The sequence below is a fragment of the Helobdella robusta genome, assembly GCF_000326865.2.
Source record: "Helobdella robusta unplaced genomic scaffold HELROscaffold_40, whole genome shotgun sequence".
Lineage (NCBI taxonomy): Eukaryota > Metazoa > Annelida > Clitellata > Rhynchobdellida > Glossiphoniidae > Helobdella > Helobdella robusta.
This window is the reverse complement of record NW_008704903.1, coordinates 963,507-978,590: the sequence shown is the minus strand read 5'-3', so window position 1 is coordinate 978,590 and position 15,084 is coordinate 963,507. Positions and strand designations below refer to the sequence as shown.

Genomic DNA, 15,084 nt, shown 5'->3' with positions numbered 1-15,084 from the left:
GAAGCTTGCAGGTAGGAGTCAACAACAACAACAACGATGATGACACCGTCAAAACCGATAAGCAACAGATCGACTTGACAGCAGCTGCAGAAGTCGACACAACCACACCAATCGGTAGAATAAACGAATGCAGACAACTCGTTCTTTCATCATCAGATCGACATTTTTTATTCAGGATAGCAATCGATACCATTAAATTCCTCAAATCAAAAGCAGACGTTCCAATGACGACTTTAAGATTCAAAACCCTAGGAGATAAAAAATCAGATCAGGGCTCAGCTGTAGATCAGAAAAGCGAAGCGGTAAACGAGCTAGTTAAAAGTACCATCAACCAGAAATGGCGTGACATTGGGAGGGAAAAGAGTGAGGTTTAATAAAATCTCAAAGCAGGCGCTTTAGCCATAAATATATTTTTCAAGATAATTGATCTATTTAATTAAGTTAGTTTAAAAATTCATGTTACCCTGCCATATTAATAGATGTATTTTTTGCAATTTAGTTTTTTATCGATGCCTTTATTTGGTCTTTATCAACGGCGGATTTTTACATGTAAAATATGGTACTGTTGTCTATCTATCTATCTATCTATCTATCTATCTATCTATCTATCTATCTATCTATCTATCTATCTTCAGATGTACTATGTGACTAACTATGTATGTATGTACGTATGTATGTATTTATAATTGCAACTCAGTTAATAAATGTGTATAAAAATTTATAAAAAATCATCCAACGAATGTACGCTCATTTGTGTGTACGTATTTATGTACACTTTTGTATAAAAAAAATACCAGAGACAAATGATACAAAAGACAAATACCGTGTACTTATTTATAGAAAAATTATTTTTGCCAGCATCTGTCATTTATTTGAATTATACCAATATTTTTCTTTTTTTTACAAAGAAAAACACTCAAACCAACCATAAAAACAAACAACCGACCGATCGATCAATCAATCAATCAATCGATCGATCGATCAATTAATCAATCAATAAAATTATACACACATATATTTTTTTTTGTATAAACAGCATATACATACGTATAATTCTTTTTGGTAATAATTTCTAAAAAAAGGCCTTTTTGTAGCGAAAACAGGAATCGTAGTGCAAATGAAAAAGTGCCGTGAAACCTATGTATGAACTTACAAACAAACACACGCCACACACACACACGTACACACACACAAACAGGCACGCAAACACACGAATCTTTTCCACTATTCAATCTTGCCACCGTAGAACTTTTAAACATTTGGCTGGCCGTCATCAATACCCTCGCGAATCTCGATCCCTTGACGACTTCCTCTTGCCCGGGGCCACTTTTTGCTGGTGCCTCCTGATTGGTGGAGTCATTCTGACGTCATAATCACCGCCGCAGTGCTCACCAACGCCACAGAGACTAGTGGAATCCTCTTTCAAACATTGGCCGTGGGTTTTCCGATGTCTATATTTAGAATATCCGGTACTTTTACCTTCTCTACCATCTTGACCATCATCGTCATCACTGCTCTCGTATCTTTTATCATCATCATTATTATTATTATTGTTATTATTATTATTGTGGCCAACGACGTATGTGCCATCGGCAGCGTGTCGCCTGCGTTTTTTGCTAAATTTATGAAAGCGACTTTGCCCGACATAACCGATGACCGCATCATCATCATCACCCTCACCATCATCGTTATCAACATCGGCGTTTCGATCACCACTGCTACTTTCATCACTGTTGAAGCTTCTGTCGTGGCGTTTGCAGCTTCTGATGACGTTTTGGTTGGCGGAAATCTCGTGGCCGCGTCCGTAGCTGCAACCACCGCCATTTTTGTTATTATTATTATTATTGTTGTTGTAACTGTTATTAATATTGTTGTTGCTGCTGTTACTAGCAGCGTCAGCGTTCATATAACTGTCATCATTATTACTATTATTATTGTTGCTATTGTTGTTGGAGTCGTCATCATCGTCGTCGTCGTCATCGCTGTCGTCGCCTTCATCATCGTCGTCGTCGTTATCACCATCTCTCCTCTGATTGGCTGGCAACCTTACGTAGTCACCCATCGTCATGTGGTTGTTGTTTTTCTGATGTCTGTTTGAAGGAAAGATTATTATGAAAACTATAATAATAATAATAATATAATAATTAAGAACTATAAATAATTATTTAAACTAAATTTTTTATTTTCAAAAAAGACAAACCCCACAAAGTTTTACACAAACGTACAACTAGAAAAATTAAACTTAACCCAAACTGGAAAATATTTCATCTAATGAATAACCACTGTGAAAAAACACACACACGCGCACGCACGCACACGCACGCACATACACAGCCTCACACTAATTAAATCTGAAAATCCTAATTAGAAAAAAAATCGAAGTTTAAATAAAATTTTCATCTCTTTGGGTCTTAACGAAAAAGCAACGCCCTTCCTGTCATATTAAGCATTACCTATATAACATAACCTATACAATACATACATATATATATATATACAATACATACATACTAGGGATGCACCGAAGTTCGGCCCCGGCTCCGGCCAAAATCCGGCTTTTTTTCAAATCCGGTCGAATCCGGCCCCGGCCGGATTTGGTGGCCGGATTTAGGGCCGGATTTAAGCGTCTATCAACTTTTAAAAATGTTAGAAATAGAAAAAAAAATTTTATTGAATTCAATTAATTTTATGTCAATAAGTTAATGGCTGAAGCTAAGCTAAACGCATACATGACACATAATAACATCACTAATTGTGAGGTGATCTGGACAATTTTCTTTATGCTATAACATGGGTTATGCATAAATTATAAGCTGATCTTTGTGTAAAAGAACTTGTGCACGTGTATATACTATATATTGATAATTGCACATGACGGATCATATAGTTACATAATATATATATATATATATATATATATATATATATATCTATATATATATATATTAAGAGAGAGAGAGAGAGAGAGAGAGAGAGAGATACATGAGCACATAATTTAAGAACATGGTATGTTAAAGGTTAGGCTAGGTATACATGACACATAATTACAGCATCACTAATTGTGCGGTGAGCTGGACAATTTTCTTTGTGCTTTAACTTGGGTTATGCAAATATGCATAAATTATAAGCTGATCTTTGTGTACAGAATTTGGCGTATCACACAACTTATTCATATATTTGAATTAAATAACTATTTGGTTGGTGTTATTTTTTGATGTTCAACATGTAGATAACCGTAAATGTGAGTATTTTTTCTAACGTATGTAAAATGGTAACTAAAATCCGGCCCCGGCCGGTTTTTGAATTTCAAATCCGGCCGGGGCCGGACTTGGCCGGATTTGAAAAACCTGAATCCGGTGCATCCCTAATACATACATACATATATATATATATATATATAGAGAGAGAGAGAGAGAGACATACAATATAATGATTTTATGTCGAAAGAATGACAGTCATCCAATCCCAATCCGCCATTCAAAATCGAATATTCAATTACATTTAAGCAATCATAAATCACAGAATTAATCTACAAGAATAATCATCCATCTTCCAATAAAATTTATCCGCCATCCAATGCCAATCATCCATAATCCAATCACGGTTAGACAGCCACGAATGGCAGCCAATCGGAACGAACTTCTTAGTCTTCTTCCTATCCTTAAGCCCCTCCTTCAGGCTCTCCTTACTGATTCCACAATCGCTCGACAGTGAAGCTGCCTTCTCACTTTGGAAACTCGAATCGCTGTCGGAGTCTTCAGACTGTGACGTGCTACTGCTCGAAGATGACGAGCTATCGAAGAAGACCTGGTCATTTCTCGTGAGGTCCATCTCATCAGCCATCTTTGCCAGCTCTGGTCTCATGATCTATGTGCGTGTGATTGTGTGCGCGTGATTTTAAAAAAGTTGACACAAATTATTAATGCGAGATCATAAACATAAAAAGAAGTAGAAAATATAAAACAAAATAAGCAAGTCAAATCGTTCGCTACCTTCATTCTGTCGTGCCAATTCTTTGCCAGTCTTGGCCGACTTTTCGCAGTTTTGTACCAAACAATGTTGAAGTTGGCCATGGTGCAGAAGTTTTGGGTGACGGCCACGGTGTTATCAAGGTTGATAACAACGTGCCACCAGCCTGATGGAACGTACATCGTCTCGCCCGGCCTCTGCAAGACTTCCATCTGATTAGGCAATTAGTGACAATAGGGATGTGCTATCGCGGATTGGAAAAATAAATTGAAAAAAATAAGGAATAAATTGAAAAAAAGAACCAACTGGTACAAACTCAGGGGGCCATGTTGGTTCCTGGGTACGCGGGTACACAAGGCTGAACCAGCTGATGGCTTCACTTCGGTTTTTCCAGCCCTCACCTGGTTTCAGTTTCAACATCTGCTTGGGGCACTGTGGAGGAAAGAGACACCACCTGGCGATGAATACGTTTGAGAATTACGATGATGAATTAATATAAATCACAAAAAATTTATTAAACAACTCAAGCATATGACTTAGAAACAAGATTTTAAGAGACTGCTAAATTAAGTTTTAACAAAGGAAATAAATGGGTGATTGAATGGGTGAATGAATGAATGAATGAATGAATGAATGAATGAACGAACGAATGAAGAATGAATGAAAAAAGATTTAAATAGCCAAAGATCACCCAACCATTTATGGCCAGAAACAAGAGCATTCCAAGCACTAGTTCCCAGAGGATCGACATGGATACCAGTCCCAGATCGCCGAGGTCCGACTACCAACCACCTAATCTCAAAGCAATTTTGATTAAAAGTAATTTTTAAATAACTTGAAGAAAAAAATATTAAGATGGTGTACCTAGTTAAACCAGCCAAACCAAACAAAAATAAACTTTAAAAAAGCATCCCCTTTAATCAGATAATGAGAAGATGGGACCGTCAATTAAACTAAAATCAGCCAACCAATCAGATCACACCAAATCAACTTCAATAAAACAAGCCAGCCAATCAAATCAACCCAATAATTTACGCAAAACTAGACCAGCCAATGAAAAGGCAGCTCACCTATGTGGAGGCCTCCTATGATCACTAGCCAGCTTGAAGAGATCATCTTGAAAATATTTCGGTATGAAATAGTCCCACAGGAGTCGTTTCTTTTTAGGGTGCTGGGGACAAAAAACACAACAACAATAAAAATAATAATAATAAACCAGTTTTTAACGTTAAGTACTCAGAAAATGTACTCAAGAACAAGTACACAGGTACTAGTCAGCACTGCAAAAACAAACACACCTCCCCGTAGCTGGAATCGAAGATGTATAACGGGCTGTCGTCAGCCGTGCCTTTAGACATGTACTCGAAGAAGTACTTCATCTTCAACTTCACCGAACTGCCCTTATCATCCTCGCCACACTTGAACAACTGATTGCTGTACTTTTTCGACAATTTCTGAAAGGAATGAACAAATTGAGTGACTGAGTGAGTGACTGAATGAGAGAATCAATGTGTGAATGAATGAATGAATGAATGAATGAATGAATGAATAAAAGAGTGACTGAACGAATATGTGCTAAAGAATTTGCAAAAGTTTGATAAAATTATGTGAGCTCAAAAAATTTTCCCAAAATTCAAACAAAAAATACAAAATAAAACTTTGATACATACACAAGCACACACAACACACACATTTGACATGCCACACACATAAATATATATATATATTTAAATAAAGAGAGAGAGAGAGAGAGAGAAAGAAAGAGTAAGAGAGAGAAAAAAAGATATAAAATCATTTGAGCAAAAGAGAAACACATACAGTTAAATCCCATTTATGAAGTGCCGGCCAATTATCCTGGACGTGCGTGATGACCACAGGCTTCAGTGGTTTGTCATACTTTTCGAAAAACTCTATTTCTGACACCTTTGGGGAATTTATTAAAATGAGAAAAAAAATCTCATTGATTTACTACAGATTTTTGATGAATAAATAATACTATGAATAATGATGAATGAAGACTGACTAAAACAAATGTATAAATGTATATACATATACATACAAATAAATAAGTTTATATATATATATACACACATAGATAAGACAATTCTACATAAATATAATAAAAAAAACTATCAATTATACTATAAAATAACAAATTGGAAATAGAAAATGTTAAAAAACTGTTCGGTAGTCGATCCTTTCGAGGTTATCACGTGCTGCCACCATATCTGGAGTTACGGTAAAAGTTACTGCAAAATTCATTTTCCTCCAATCACCTTTCTCTTTCAGTTCTTTGCAAAAGGTTAAAAATTAAAAAAAAAAATAATTTATATGTGTATTTATATTTTATTTACTGAAATTTTATTGTATGAAATCAGAAAACTGAAAAAAAATTATTAAATTCAATGAATGAATTGAAATAAAAAAAACTTCACCCACCCACATCACCACCTACCTGATCTAGCCTTTCGTTTGGCATCCTTGATTCGATAAGCAGCCCTCATAGAAAGCTCCATCTCCATGTTTACGGCTTTTATAATATGCTAATCAAATCAAACCAATCCTCTTCTTTTTTCTTTTAATTTTATTTAATATTTAATACAAAAACGAATTTACAATTGAATTTTCACATTTCATTACAGAAAAATTTTTTTCAATGTGAGAAAATATACATTTAAATTCAAAGATAAATTGAAAATGGTAGCAGACGGAGAAGAAAAAATATAGTATAAATATAATTTATTTTATAATAAAATAAATAACTAAGGAAATTGATGAGACCACCACAGGACCCGGCTAAAATTTAAAAAAAAATTGAGTTGTAAGTCACCTCAGTTATACGCACTAACAATTTTTATAAACAAAAACTAATAAACTAGTAAAAAAAACTCACAAATGATATTTTTAATAAGAAAACTGATGTTTTAAAAAATGTGCTAAGCAATGGAACGGTCTTGTTTTTATTTGATTGATTGTAAAAGTGAACTTTGCGTTTTACTCTGCTTAATTGACTGCAATATTTTTTTATTATATATATATATAATTTCAAATTTGGATAAATTACTAAAAAAATAATTAAATAAATTTTTGTAAATATATTTTCAATATATTTGCTGTTGAAAATTGAATTATAAGAAACTTGCCGTAACGAACAAGTTAAATTCAGTTTTAGCCGGCTTTGGAAGTGCTCGTGTTTATTTCGGTCGTCACTTCCGTCCTTTCTCGGCATGAAAATTTCGTAGTATTTTTAAAAATGACGTCCGCTCGAGACTGATAATTTCTAAAATGTTTTCTAAATTAAGTTTAAATATGTCGCGGTTTAGCTTTTACGAACTTATTTTGCTGCTGATCAACTCTTGTCACACCCTAGTCGATTGGTTGCTTGCCGCAATCTACGACTTAGTTAGGTTCCTCTTGTTCAGAAACCGAGACGTCTACAGGTCCGAATCAGTGAAACGTTTGCGGAAGTTGCCGCTCCATCTGGGCCTGGTGGTCGTCGAGGAAGACGAACTGTCCATCGCTGACCTCGCCCGGATCGTCGCCTGGTCCGTGCTTGTTGGCATCTCCTGCATTTCTGTCTATGATCACAGAGGTACTTTTGGTTTTTTCGAATTTTGAAAAATTAGTACATGTAGTAGGGTAGATAATTTGCTGTTGTAATAAAACAGGTTCAATTTTTTGTAATAAAATAGGTAAAGGCTTAAAATGAAATCTCTGATTTGGTTGTTTTATGACTTTATTTTTTATGTAATTGACTTTTTTTTAATATTCAGGTCACTTGAAATTAAAATGGAAAGAGGAAGAACTGAGAACAAAATCAACAAAGGAAGTTGAAAAATTACTAAGTAAAAAGAAGACACCATCATCTTTCCAGGCATTATCATCTCCATTAACTCAACAAAATTCTAGTAACAAACCGAATGATGCAATAAATCTTTTACAAAAGAAAAATGGTTTTCACAAACATTCAACTACAAGTAATTTTAAAATTATTATTACCAATTATTGGCATCTGCCATTTTGAGGCAAAATTTCATAATTTAAAATTTAATTTGTTATAATATTTCATACAAAAGTGTGTCATATTTCATAATCTCAAGTTTTAGGTAGTCAGTTACACGTGTTGGGGCCAAAAGACGGACAATCAAACTTAATTAGTGTCACAAAGGAATTATGTTCCCAGGATAACTTACGTTTTGAAGACATTGATGTTCTATATGTAGATAGTTTAATGCAAAGTTAGTATTCTATAATGTTAATTTTTGATTTTAGTAAAATTATTTTTTATTTTTTTGATGATTTCATTTGGAAAGTCAAATAAGATTCAGACAATCTTAGCATTTCATTTGAAATTAAATTTTATTACATTTATAATTGCCAAATCAATCAAATTCTCATTTATTTTTTTGATTTATTTTCATTTAATCAGTTTTTAAAGGAAAAACATTTTAGTTATTTAATTTTTTTTTAATTTTCACAGAAACTTCTGGATTTCCTGATCCAGATTTGGTCTTTCGGTTTGGCAGTACTCAAAGTATGTTAGGCTTTTTACCATGGCAGTTAAGACTGTCTGAAATTTTGTGAGTATTTTATCATTATTAACAAAAGTTAATTAGGCATTTAATTAGTGGATTGATTAATTACTTAAATATATATATATACATGATGTATGTGTGTTTGTGTTTGAAACAGATATGCCAATGAAAGTTTATATACTTATAAATAATGTATAATCATACTAAATGCATCAGTGAATGAATGATTTAATGAATGAACAAATAAATATGGTTAATAAAATTATTAAATAATAAAAATTATTATTTTTATTCATTTTTAGCTCACTTAGAACCCACAAGAATTTAGGATTTTCAGAATACTTTAACTGCTTAGACGCATTTGCAGATATCAAACAGAGATGTGGAATTTAATTATTTTTATTCATTTATTAATTTATTATTCAATTATAATGTCAATAACGTTAACCCTTCTATATTCTTATGATTTCCCAAAAATTAGTTGAAAAATTTTGCTTCTAACTCTGATTGATTAAGTTGGTAACATGCATGTGTATGTGTGCTGACACCATACATATTAATTTATGTTTATTTATGTTAATTTCATGGTGTAGATTTATGCATTGAAGCTGTATCTAGTTATTATGATTAGTTTTTCTTTACTTTGAATTGTTCTTCGAGCTCTGAAGACATCTTGATATCGATTTATTCCGTTGTTAATGTAATTATTTTATTGATGTCATTACTGTTGATATCACTGACATTTTTGTTATTATTTTGCGTGTGTGTGTATATATATATATATATATATATGTATGTATGTATATTGAAAAATGTGTAAGAATATGGGTGATAATAGTTGATCTGCGTCTAGCCTAAAACGAGTTGGGTGTTCACAAAAATGCACCTTTGGTCGTTGATGGGAGATGGTGTACTTTATATACCCGTACTGGCCGATATATCAGATGACAGATCAGCTATTTTCACCCATATATAGATGTATATATATATATATGCATATGTTCTATATTGCTTGTTTGTGGGGATGGGAATTTCGGATCAGTTTATCCTTGGTTAATTATCTACTTATTATTTATAAATAATTATATTTGTTATTATTTTCATTCGGTTTTGTTATTTTTCACCTTGTTAATATTACTATTCCCACTTATGTTGAAGTAATGAATCATTGATAACTGTATATTGTAATAAACAAACATACACACACACGTACAAATAAACACATACTCGCAAACATATATATATATATTTATATATAAAGCTAGATATTTCAAATTGTCATTCAAATATAAATAATGATAAACTCGAAAAATAAATTTACATAATGCTCGCTCACCCATGTTATCATTTTATCTCATAAGTGATTCATCTTCACATACATACGTACACACATACAAACGCACGCACACACACACATATATGTGTCCGTGTGTGTGCGCGCGTCATTCCTTTGGTTAGTAGCGCTAACTTTATACCCACCAACATTAATTGCATTGCAGCAAGTCGTGTTATTTCAGTTTACTACTGTAACGTTACAATGTTTTTCTATTATTATCATAATTATTATTATTGATATTTTTTATTATCATAATTATTATTATTGATATTTTTTATTATCATAATTATTATTATTATTGATATTCAGATTAATATTATTTTTTTATTATAATTGTTGCCGTTTTCGATATATTTATTTTTATCTGGATGAGACAAAATTTTAAACAAACAATGGCCGACAACAGATAGAATAAAACTAGTTATAAATATATATATATATATATATATATATATATATATATTTATAATCACACACACAGATATATATATATATATTTATGTGTGTGTGTGTGTTTATGTATACACACACAGTATTGTATGAATTCTACCGAATTGTTGGCACTAATCAATTTAAAGTTTCTTTTCAATTCTACTTACTATAATATATATATATATATATCGGTGGAATTTATTACATATTGTCAAGAATTCAGTCTTCTACCAGCAAATTGTGTGTGTGTGTGTGTGTGTGTGTGTGTGTGTGTGTGTGTAATTATGTAAGCACTGTAATATTACAAACAAACATCAAAGAAATACTAATTAACGAAAATAATTATATAATATTACTGATAATTTAGAAAATTTATGAATCAATTTAATCAAAATATTAATTAGTATATGAGTGGGCTTTTTTCCTGTGGAAAACATGAGATGTTCAACAGCAGATAAATAACATAAATGATATTAATATATTAATAATGATATAATATATTAATAATAATAATATTTAGCGGTAAATAACGAAAAAAATCATTTAAATAAAAGGTTAAAACAACCATTGCTTAAATTTGTCACGACAAGAGCTATAAAAGAGAAAAAACGTCAAATTTTGTAATATTGTCTTTCATGTTGTAATGCAACAAACAGCGTCTGCCAGATTTAGAATTTTTTTAAGGATGAAAAAACCATAGCGACGATAACAAAAAATTAACAATTTTGTGGCAATGACATCTTTATATTAACAGTAAATAAAATAGAAACATTAACAAGTGTAAAAATTAACGTCGTAACAACGCTACTAACGACAGTAACAATAATAGTACTTCAGCGACAACAATACATACAAGTGACATCATTTACGACACACAGATGTAAAGTTACACACGTAAACGCACACATGCGTAATAAACACATATATACATATATATATATATATATATATATATATATATATATATATATATATATATATATATATATATATATACCCAAACACTGTGAGCTGATTCTTCCAACTAATTTAAATGAAAAATTAAAGGTTTTCAAAGTAAATTGCAATTGATAATAAATAATCAACTTCTTACGCTAACTCATTATATTTCACGTGGTCAATAAAAATAGCAACCAGGGATATTTATTTATGTTAGCTGACGATAAATGAAGGAGACAACGTTAACGTGAAACCTTTTCAAATTTAATCAATTTATGGAAACGATTTTTAAAAGTTTTGCTATCAGTCAACAAGCCAGTCATCTATCTGGAGTTAATTATTAATTCATTGTCGGTCAAATAGCGCCGACCAATCAAAAAAGTTATAAGAACTAAGTTTAAAATCATATCGACTAATCACGTAGATACATCGTCTATAATAAATCAACTGTTCCAACCCTATAAACAACCAATCAGAAACCAGCTGTTGCTGTTCATTTGCTGACAGTGAACTCGGCCACGACAGAAATGTGATCAGATGGATAGATAGCGTTGGGGACGCCGTTCTGAAGGTCCGACTTTTCAGGAACGGCCAGCACTTTTCTAGGGATGAGCGTGTCAGATGAGAAGTATATAAAATCGACCTGTCTGACCTCACCGTCCATGTTGAATCGACTCGTGTGCGGGTCGGAACCCTGGTAAACGAGGAAAAATAAAAATGTGCAGGAGAATATTTATTAAAGTCAATCAATCACCAACCAATCAATCAGTCAATCAATCAATCTTAGTAATTTAAACATCAATTAATCAGTTAATCATCGTTCCTTGTAATTTACATAACGCCATTTCAATTCTGTTCTGCAAGGATTTTCAACTTTTTTTTTTACAAACGTGCGACATATACATGTGACGTGGCATGCATGCAATGACCATGATGAAAAGTAATGCACCTTAAAATAATGCACCTTAAAGTAGTAATGCACCTTAAAGTAGTAATGCACCTTAAAGTAGTAATGCACCTTAAAGTAATGCACCTTAAAGTAATGCACCTTAACTTAAGAGTAAGATGAACATATCTGAATGAGAAATTAATTAAATTAAAAGTTAAAATTAATCAATGTATTAATAAATAATTGGATCTATATGGCATACCGTGACAACTTGATATGCACTCTGATAGCTGTGGGAAGGGTCAAAATGGAATGCATCATTCCATTGGCTGAACAAAGAGGTCACCTGGTGATGTTTATAATCGAACTGAACAATCAGAATTTAATGTTTCACCAGTAATTAATAACATCAACATGGAAACAAGAGGTGAATGTTAGAGTAAGATCTAATTCATCAAATCAACGTCATGATTAATAATTATATAAATTGTGAATAAATAATTATATAATAAATAATAATAATATAATAATAATAATTATTATTATTATCATTCATCAATAACCTTCCCATCCTCCATCTTGATGGTTTCTATGGCCATCATTGCCTTGCACGAACTCTCATCCAAATGCCCATCTCCCATTAGGCGCTGTGGAGCCGATGTAGGCCAAGAATTGAAATCACCACATATGATCTGAGAAGATGGGGTGTTGATGATGTCGTTGTTGTCGTTGCTGCTACTACTGCTGCCGTCCTTCTGATTCTGAACGTCGTTTGCCAGTTTTTGAAGTTCTTTAACTGTCATCGCTACCTTGTTTCGGTCGTAAGAATTAACATTGAATACCTTTTTATAAATTAATATAAGGTTCATTGAGATCTATAAAACTGTTGAGTTAATTAGTGCAACCTAAAAATTTATACTGCCTTACAAGATGATATAATAATGATATAATGATATACAGATGATATATAGTTTCACAGATACATATAATCCAATAGAATCACAGGTGCACATATATATTTATTACATATATGGATATATTAATACTTTGTGAATGAAATTTAAATCAATCATCATAGATATCGTCATCTTGCAGTATCAAAGCAATATACAGTATGCTTGCAACCACTATCTCAAATGTTAATGGAAAATGCTTAATTAGCAACAACATGAAAAATTTGTCACACTGAGACCAACTTGCAAACACTGTTTATCTTGCCTCTTGAATTCATCATAGCATATATGGACATTGGCAACAGTAACCAGGAACTGACCTGACACACTTTTTAATTGGGTCAACAGCGATACTGCGTAGGACTCAACTGACTGTTTCATGGAGTCTTTCACTGGTTCACTTACGTTTAAACTGTCTATCTCCTGTTAAAATAATTTGTGATTGCCCATTACTAAACAACGAATGACCATCACCCATCTTGGTGTCATCCAAACAACCTTTTTGGCAAGTTCCTCCAGTATGATATTTTTATGCTGTAGCAAATGGAAAGCAGAGGTCCTGTAGAAAGTGGCCTCTCCCTCTTCGTACGGTGCCTCCTTCCACAACCTGGCCACATACACACCGTCGTATCCTAATCTAGGGTGAGAGTAGTTAGTGCATACAGAAGTAATTAATAACTGAATAAATTTATTTAAAAATCAGAACAAACCTATTCATGCTGTCCTTCAGCACATTCCTGAAATAATCAGTCCCCACCTCCTGAAAGCAGTAAACATCTGCATCGATGAACTTCACTTCCTGCATGATTCTCTCGTGCCTGGAATTAACTGACAACTCTTCTGCAGTGACCCAGGTCGAAGTTTTGTAGTCTCTCTGAGCATGACAATCTGCCAGTATGTTGTAAGATGCAATGGTGAAAGAGTTCTCATGTTCGTGGGCAGATGCAGCACTGTTCGATTGCAAACTGCCAGCATTCTCAACAGCATCTTTTGAAGGGAGGTTAGCATTGAATATGTAAGATCTATTCAGTAGAGAGCTTTCACTTGAGCTGCTGGAATTATTTGTGTTAGAGCCAGGTTTGTTGTCAGTTTGTTGTTGATTGCTGGTTCCATTTCCAAGGAACTTCAAACGTTCAACTGTTGGTTCATCTACGTTATCAGCTTTCAATGATTTTTTTGTTGTTTTTGTTGTTTTTTGTTTTTTCTTTTTTGGAGTTGCTTTCCTGGAGGTTGGTTTCTTTTTTGATGGTTTTGCTGAATTATTACTGATGGAAACCTGGTAATCATCATCTGAATTATCATCCCCTGATGCTCCATCCTTCTCATCCATAACCTCTTCATCATCAAAATCTTCTTCATTTCCATCATCTTCATAATACTTTTGAGGTTTTCTAGCTCTGTCCATAACTCTCCTAGATGTGATCTCATCACTTTTATGATTTACATTTCTCTTTCTCAAAGTTTTAGCTTTAGTAGTTTGCTTTTTATCATCAAGGTCATCATTGACGACATGTCTTTTCTTTGTAAGCACAGGTTCTAGCTCAATTTTCAAGCTACGATAAGGTGTTCTCTTTGACCCTATTGGTTTTTCACTGATTCTTTTAATTTCAATCGTCAATGTCTTGTCTATAAGGCTGCTGTCAGATGTTTTGGCATTCGTTCGTGAGGACTGTGCACCTCTTGACCTGGTTGCTCTGTTGTTAGCAGCAACAGTGGTTGGCTGTTCCTCCTTCTCTACCACTCTCCTACATTAATTTTTAAATATTTTCAGTGAAAAGTTTTATTTGGAAAGTTAATTAATTAGAAGTAAGAATGAATGCAAAAAATTGCAAAAATTATCAAAAACTTAAAATGGCTAAAAAATAATCTTACTTTGCAGCAGACGACTTTGGGCTTTTGATGGAAGTTGGCGCATTGTTGCCACTGCTATTACTATTTCCTTTGACAGCACTTTTCTTGGAAGCCATTTTAGTCGATGACAACTTCGGAGCAACTGTTTTAACCTTCTTTTTCGATACTTTTCGTGCCATG

At 33.0% G+C, this 15,084-nt stretch overlaps 3 protein-coding genes across 3 annotated transcripts; 1 reads left to right on the top strand and 2 right to left on the bottom strand.

The window, feature by feature from the left end:
- Positions 1-701: 701 nt before the first annotated feature.
- On the bottom strand, positions 702-6,913 carry HELRODRAFT_192952 (hypothetical protein). Its single transcript, XM_009025188.1, has 12 exons — positions 6,800-6,913; positions 6,425-6,512; positions 6,151-6,260; positions 5,788-5,892; positions 5,268-5,423; positions 5,040-5,140; positions 4,666-4,761; positions 4,276-4,423; positions 3,993-4,181; positions 3,641-3,867; positions 2,508-2,627; positions 702-2,090 (listed from the first exon to the last, which is right to left on the bottom strand). The coding sequence occupies exons 2-12, from the start codon at positions 6,489-6,491 to the stop codon at positions 1,274-1,276; spliced, it is 2,136 nt and encodes a 711-aa protein (XP_009023436.1). The 5' UTR covers positions 6,492-6,512; positions 6,800-6,913; the 3' UTR covers positions 702-1,273.
- Positions 6,914-7,151: 238 nt separating this feature from the next.
- HELRODRAFT_192951 (hypothetical protein) lies at positions 7,152-8,965 on the top strand. The gene is made up of 5 exons (XM_009025187.1): positions 7,152-7,561; positions 7,743-7,946; positions 8,070-8,207; positions 8,450-8,549; positions 8,807-8,965. The coding sequence occupies exons 1-5, from the start codon at positions 7,255-7,257 to the stop codon at positions 8,895-8,897; spliced, it is 840 nt and encodes a 279-aa protein (XP_009023435.1). The 5' UTR covers positions 7,152-7,254; the 3' UTR covers positions 8,898-8,965.
- A 10-nt stretch (positions 8,966-8,975) lies between these two features.
- HELRODRAFT_192950 (hypothetical protein) lies at positions 8,976-15,083 on the bottom strand (the record flags this gene model as incomplete). The annotated part of the gene is made up of 12 exons (XM_009025186.1): positions 8,976-9,857; positions 9,932-10,294; positions 10,326-10,461; positions 10,588-10,751; positions 10,776-11,231; positions 11,261-11,905; positions 12,363-12,446; positions 12,664-12,909; positions 13,297-13,476; positions 13,552-13,690; positions 13,764-14,798; positions 14,926-15,083. 7 exons carry the CDS (start codon positions 15,081-15,083, stop codon positions 11,705-11,707), a joined length of 2,043 nt encoding a protein of 680 aa, XP_009023434.1. The 3' UTR covers positions 8,976-9,857; positions 9,932-10,294; positions 10,326-10,461; positions 10,588-10,751; positions 10,776-11,231; positions 11,261-11,704.
- Position 15,084: the final 1 nt, after the last annotated feature.

Coding starts and splice junctions, on each gene's coding strand:
- HELRODRAFT_192952 (XM_009025188.1), bottom strand. CDS start 6,491: ATGGAGATGGAGCTTTCTATGAGGGCTGCTTATCGAATCAAGGATGCC. Junction 6,261..6,424: donor CAAACGAAAGGCTAGATCAG/GTAGGTGGTGAT, acceptor CCTTTTGCAAAG/AACTGAAAGAGAAAGGTGAT. Junction 2,091..2,507: donor CTTCGGTGCATCCCTAGTAT/GTATGTATTGTA, acceptor TCCTTCAAACAG/ACATCAGAAAAACAACAACC.
- HELRODRAFT_192951 (XM_009025187.1), top strand. CDS start 7,255: ATGTTTTCTAAATTAAGTTTAAATATGTCGCGGTTTAGCTTTTACGAA. Junction 7,562..7,742: donor TTCTGTCTATGATCACAGAG/GTACTTTTGGTT, acceptor TTTAATATTCAG/GTCACTTGAAATTAAAATGG. Junction 7,947..8,069: donor TCACAAACATTCAACTACAA/GTAATTTTAAAA, acceptor CATAATCTCAAG/TTTTAGGTAGTCAGTTACAC.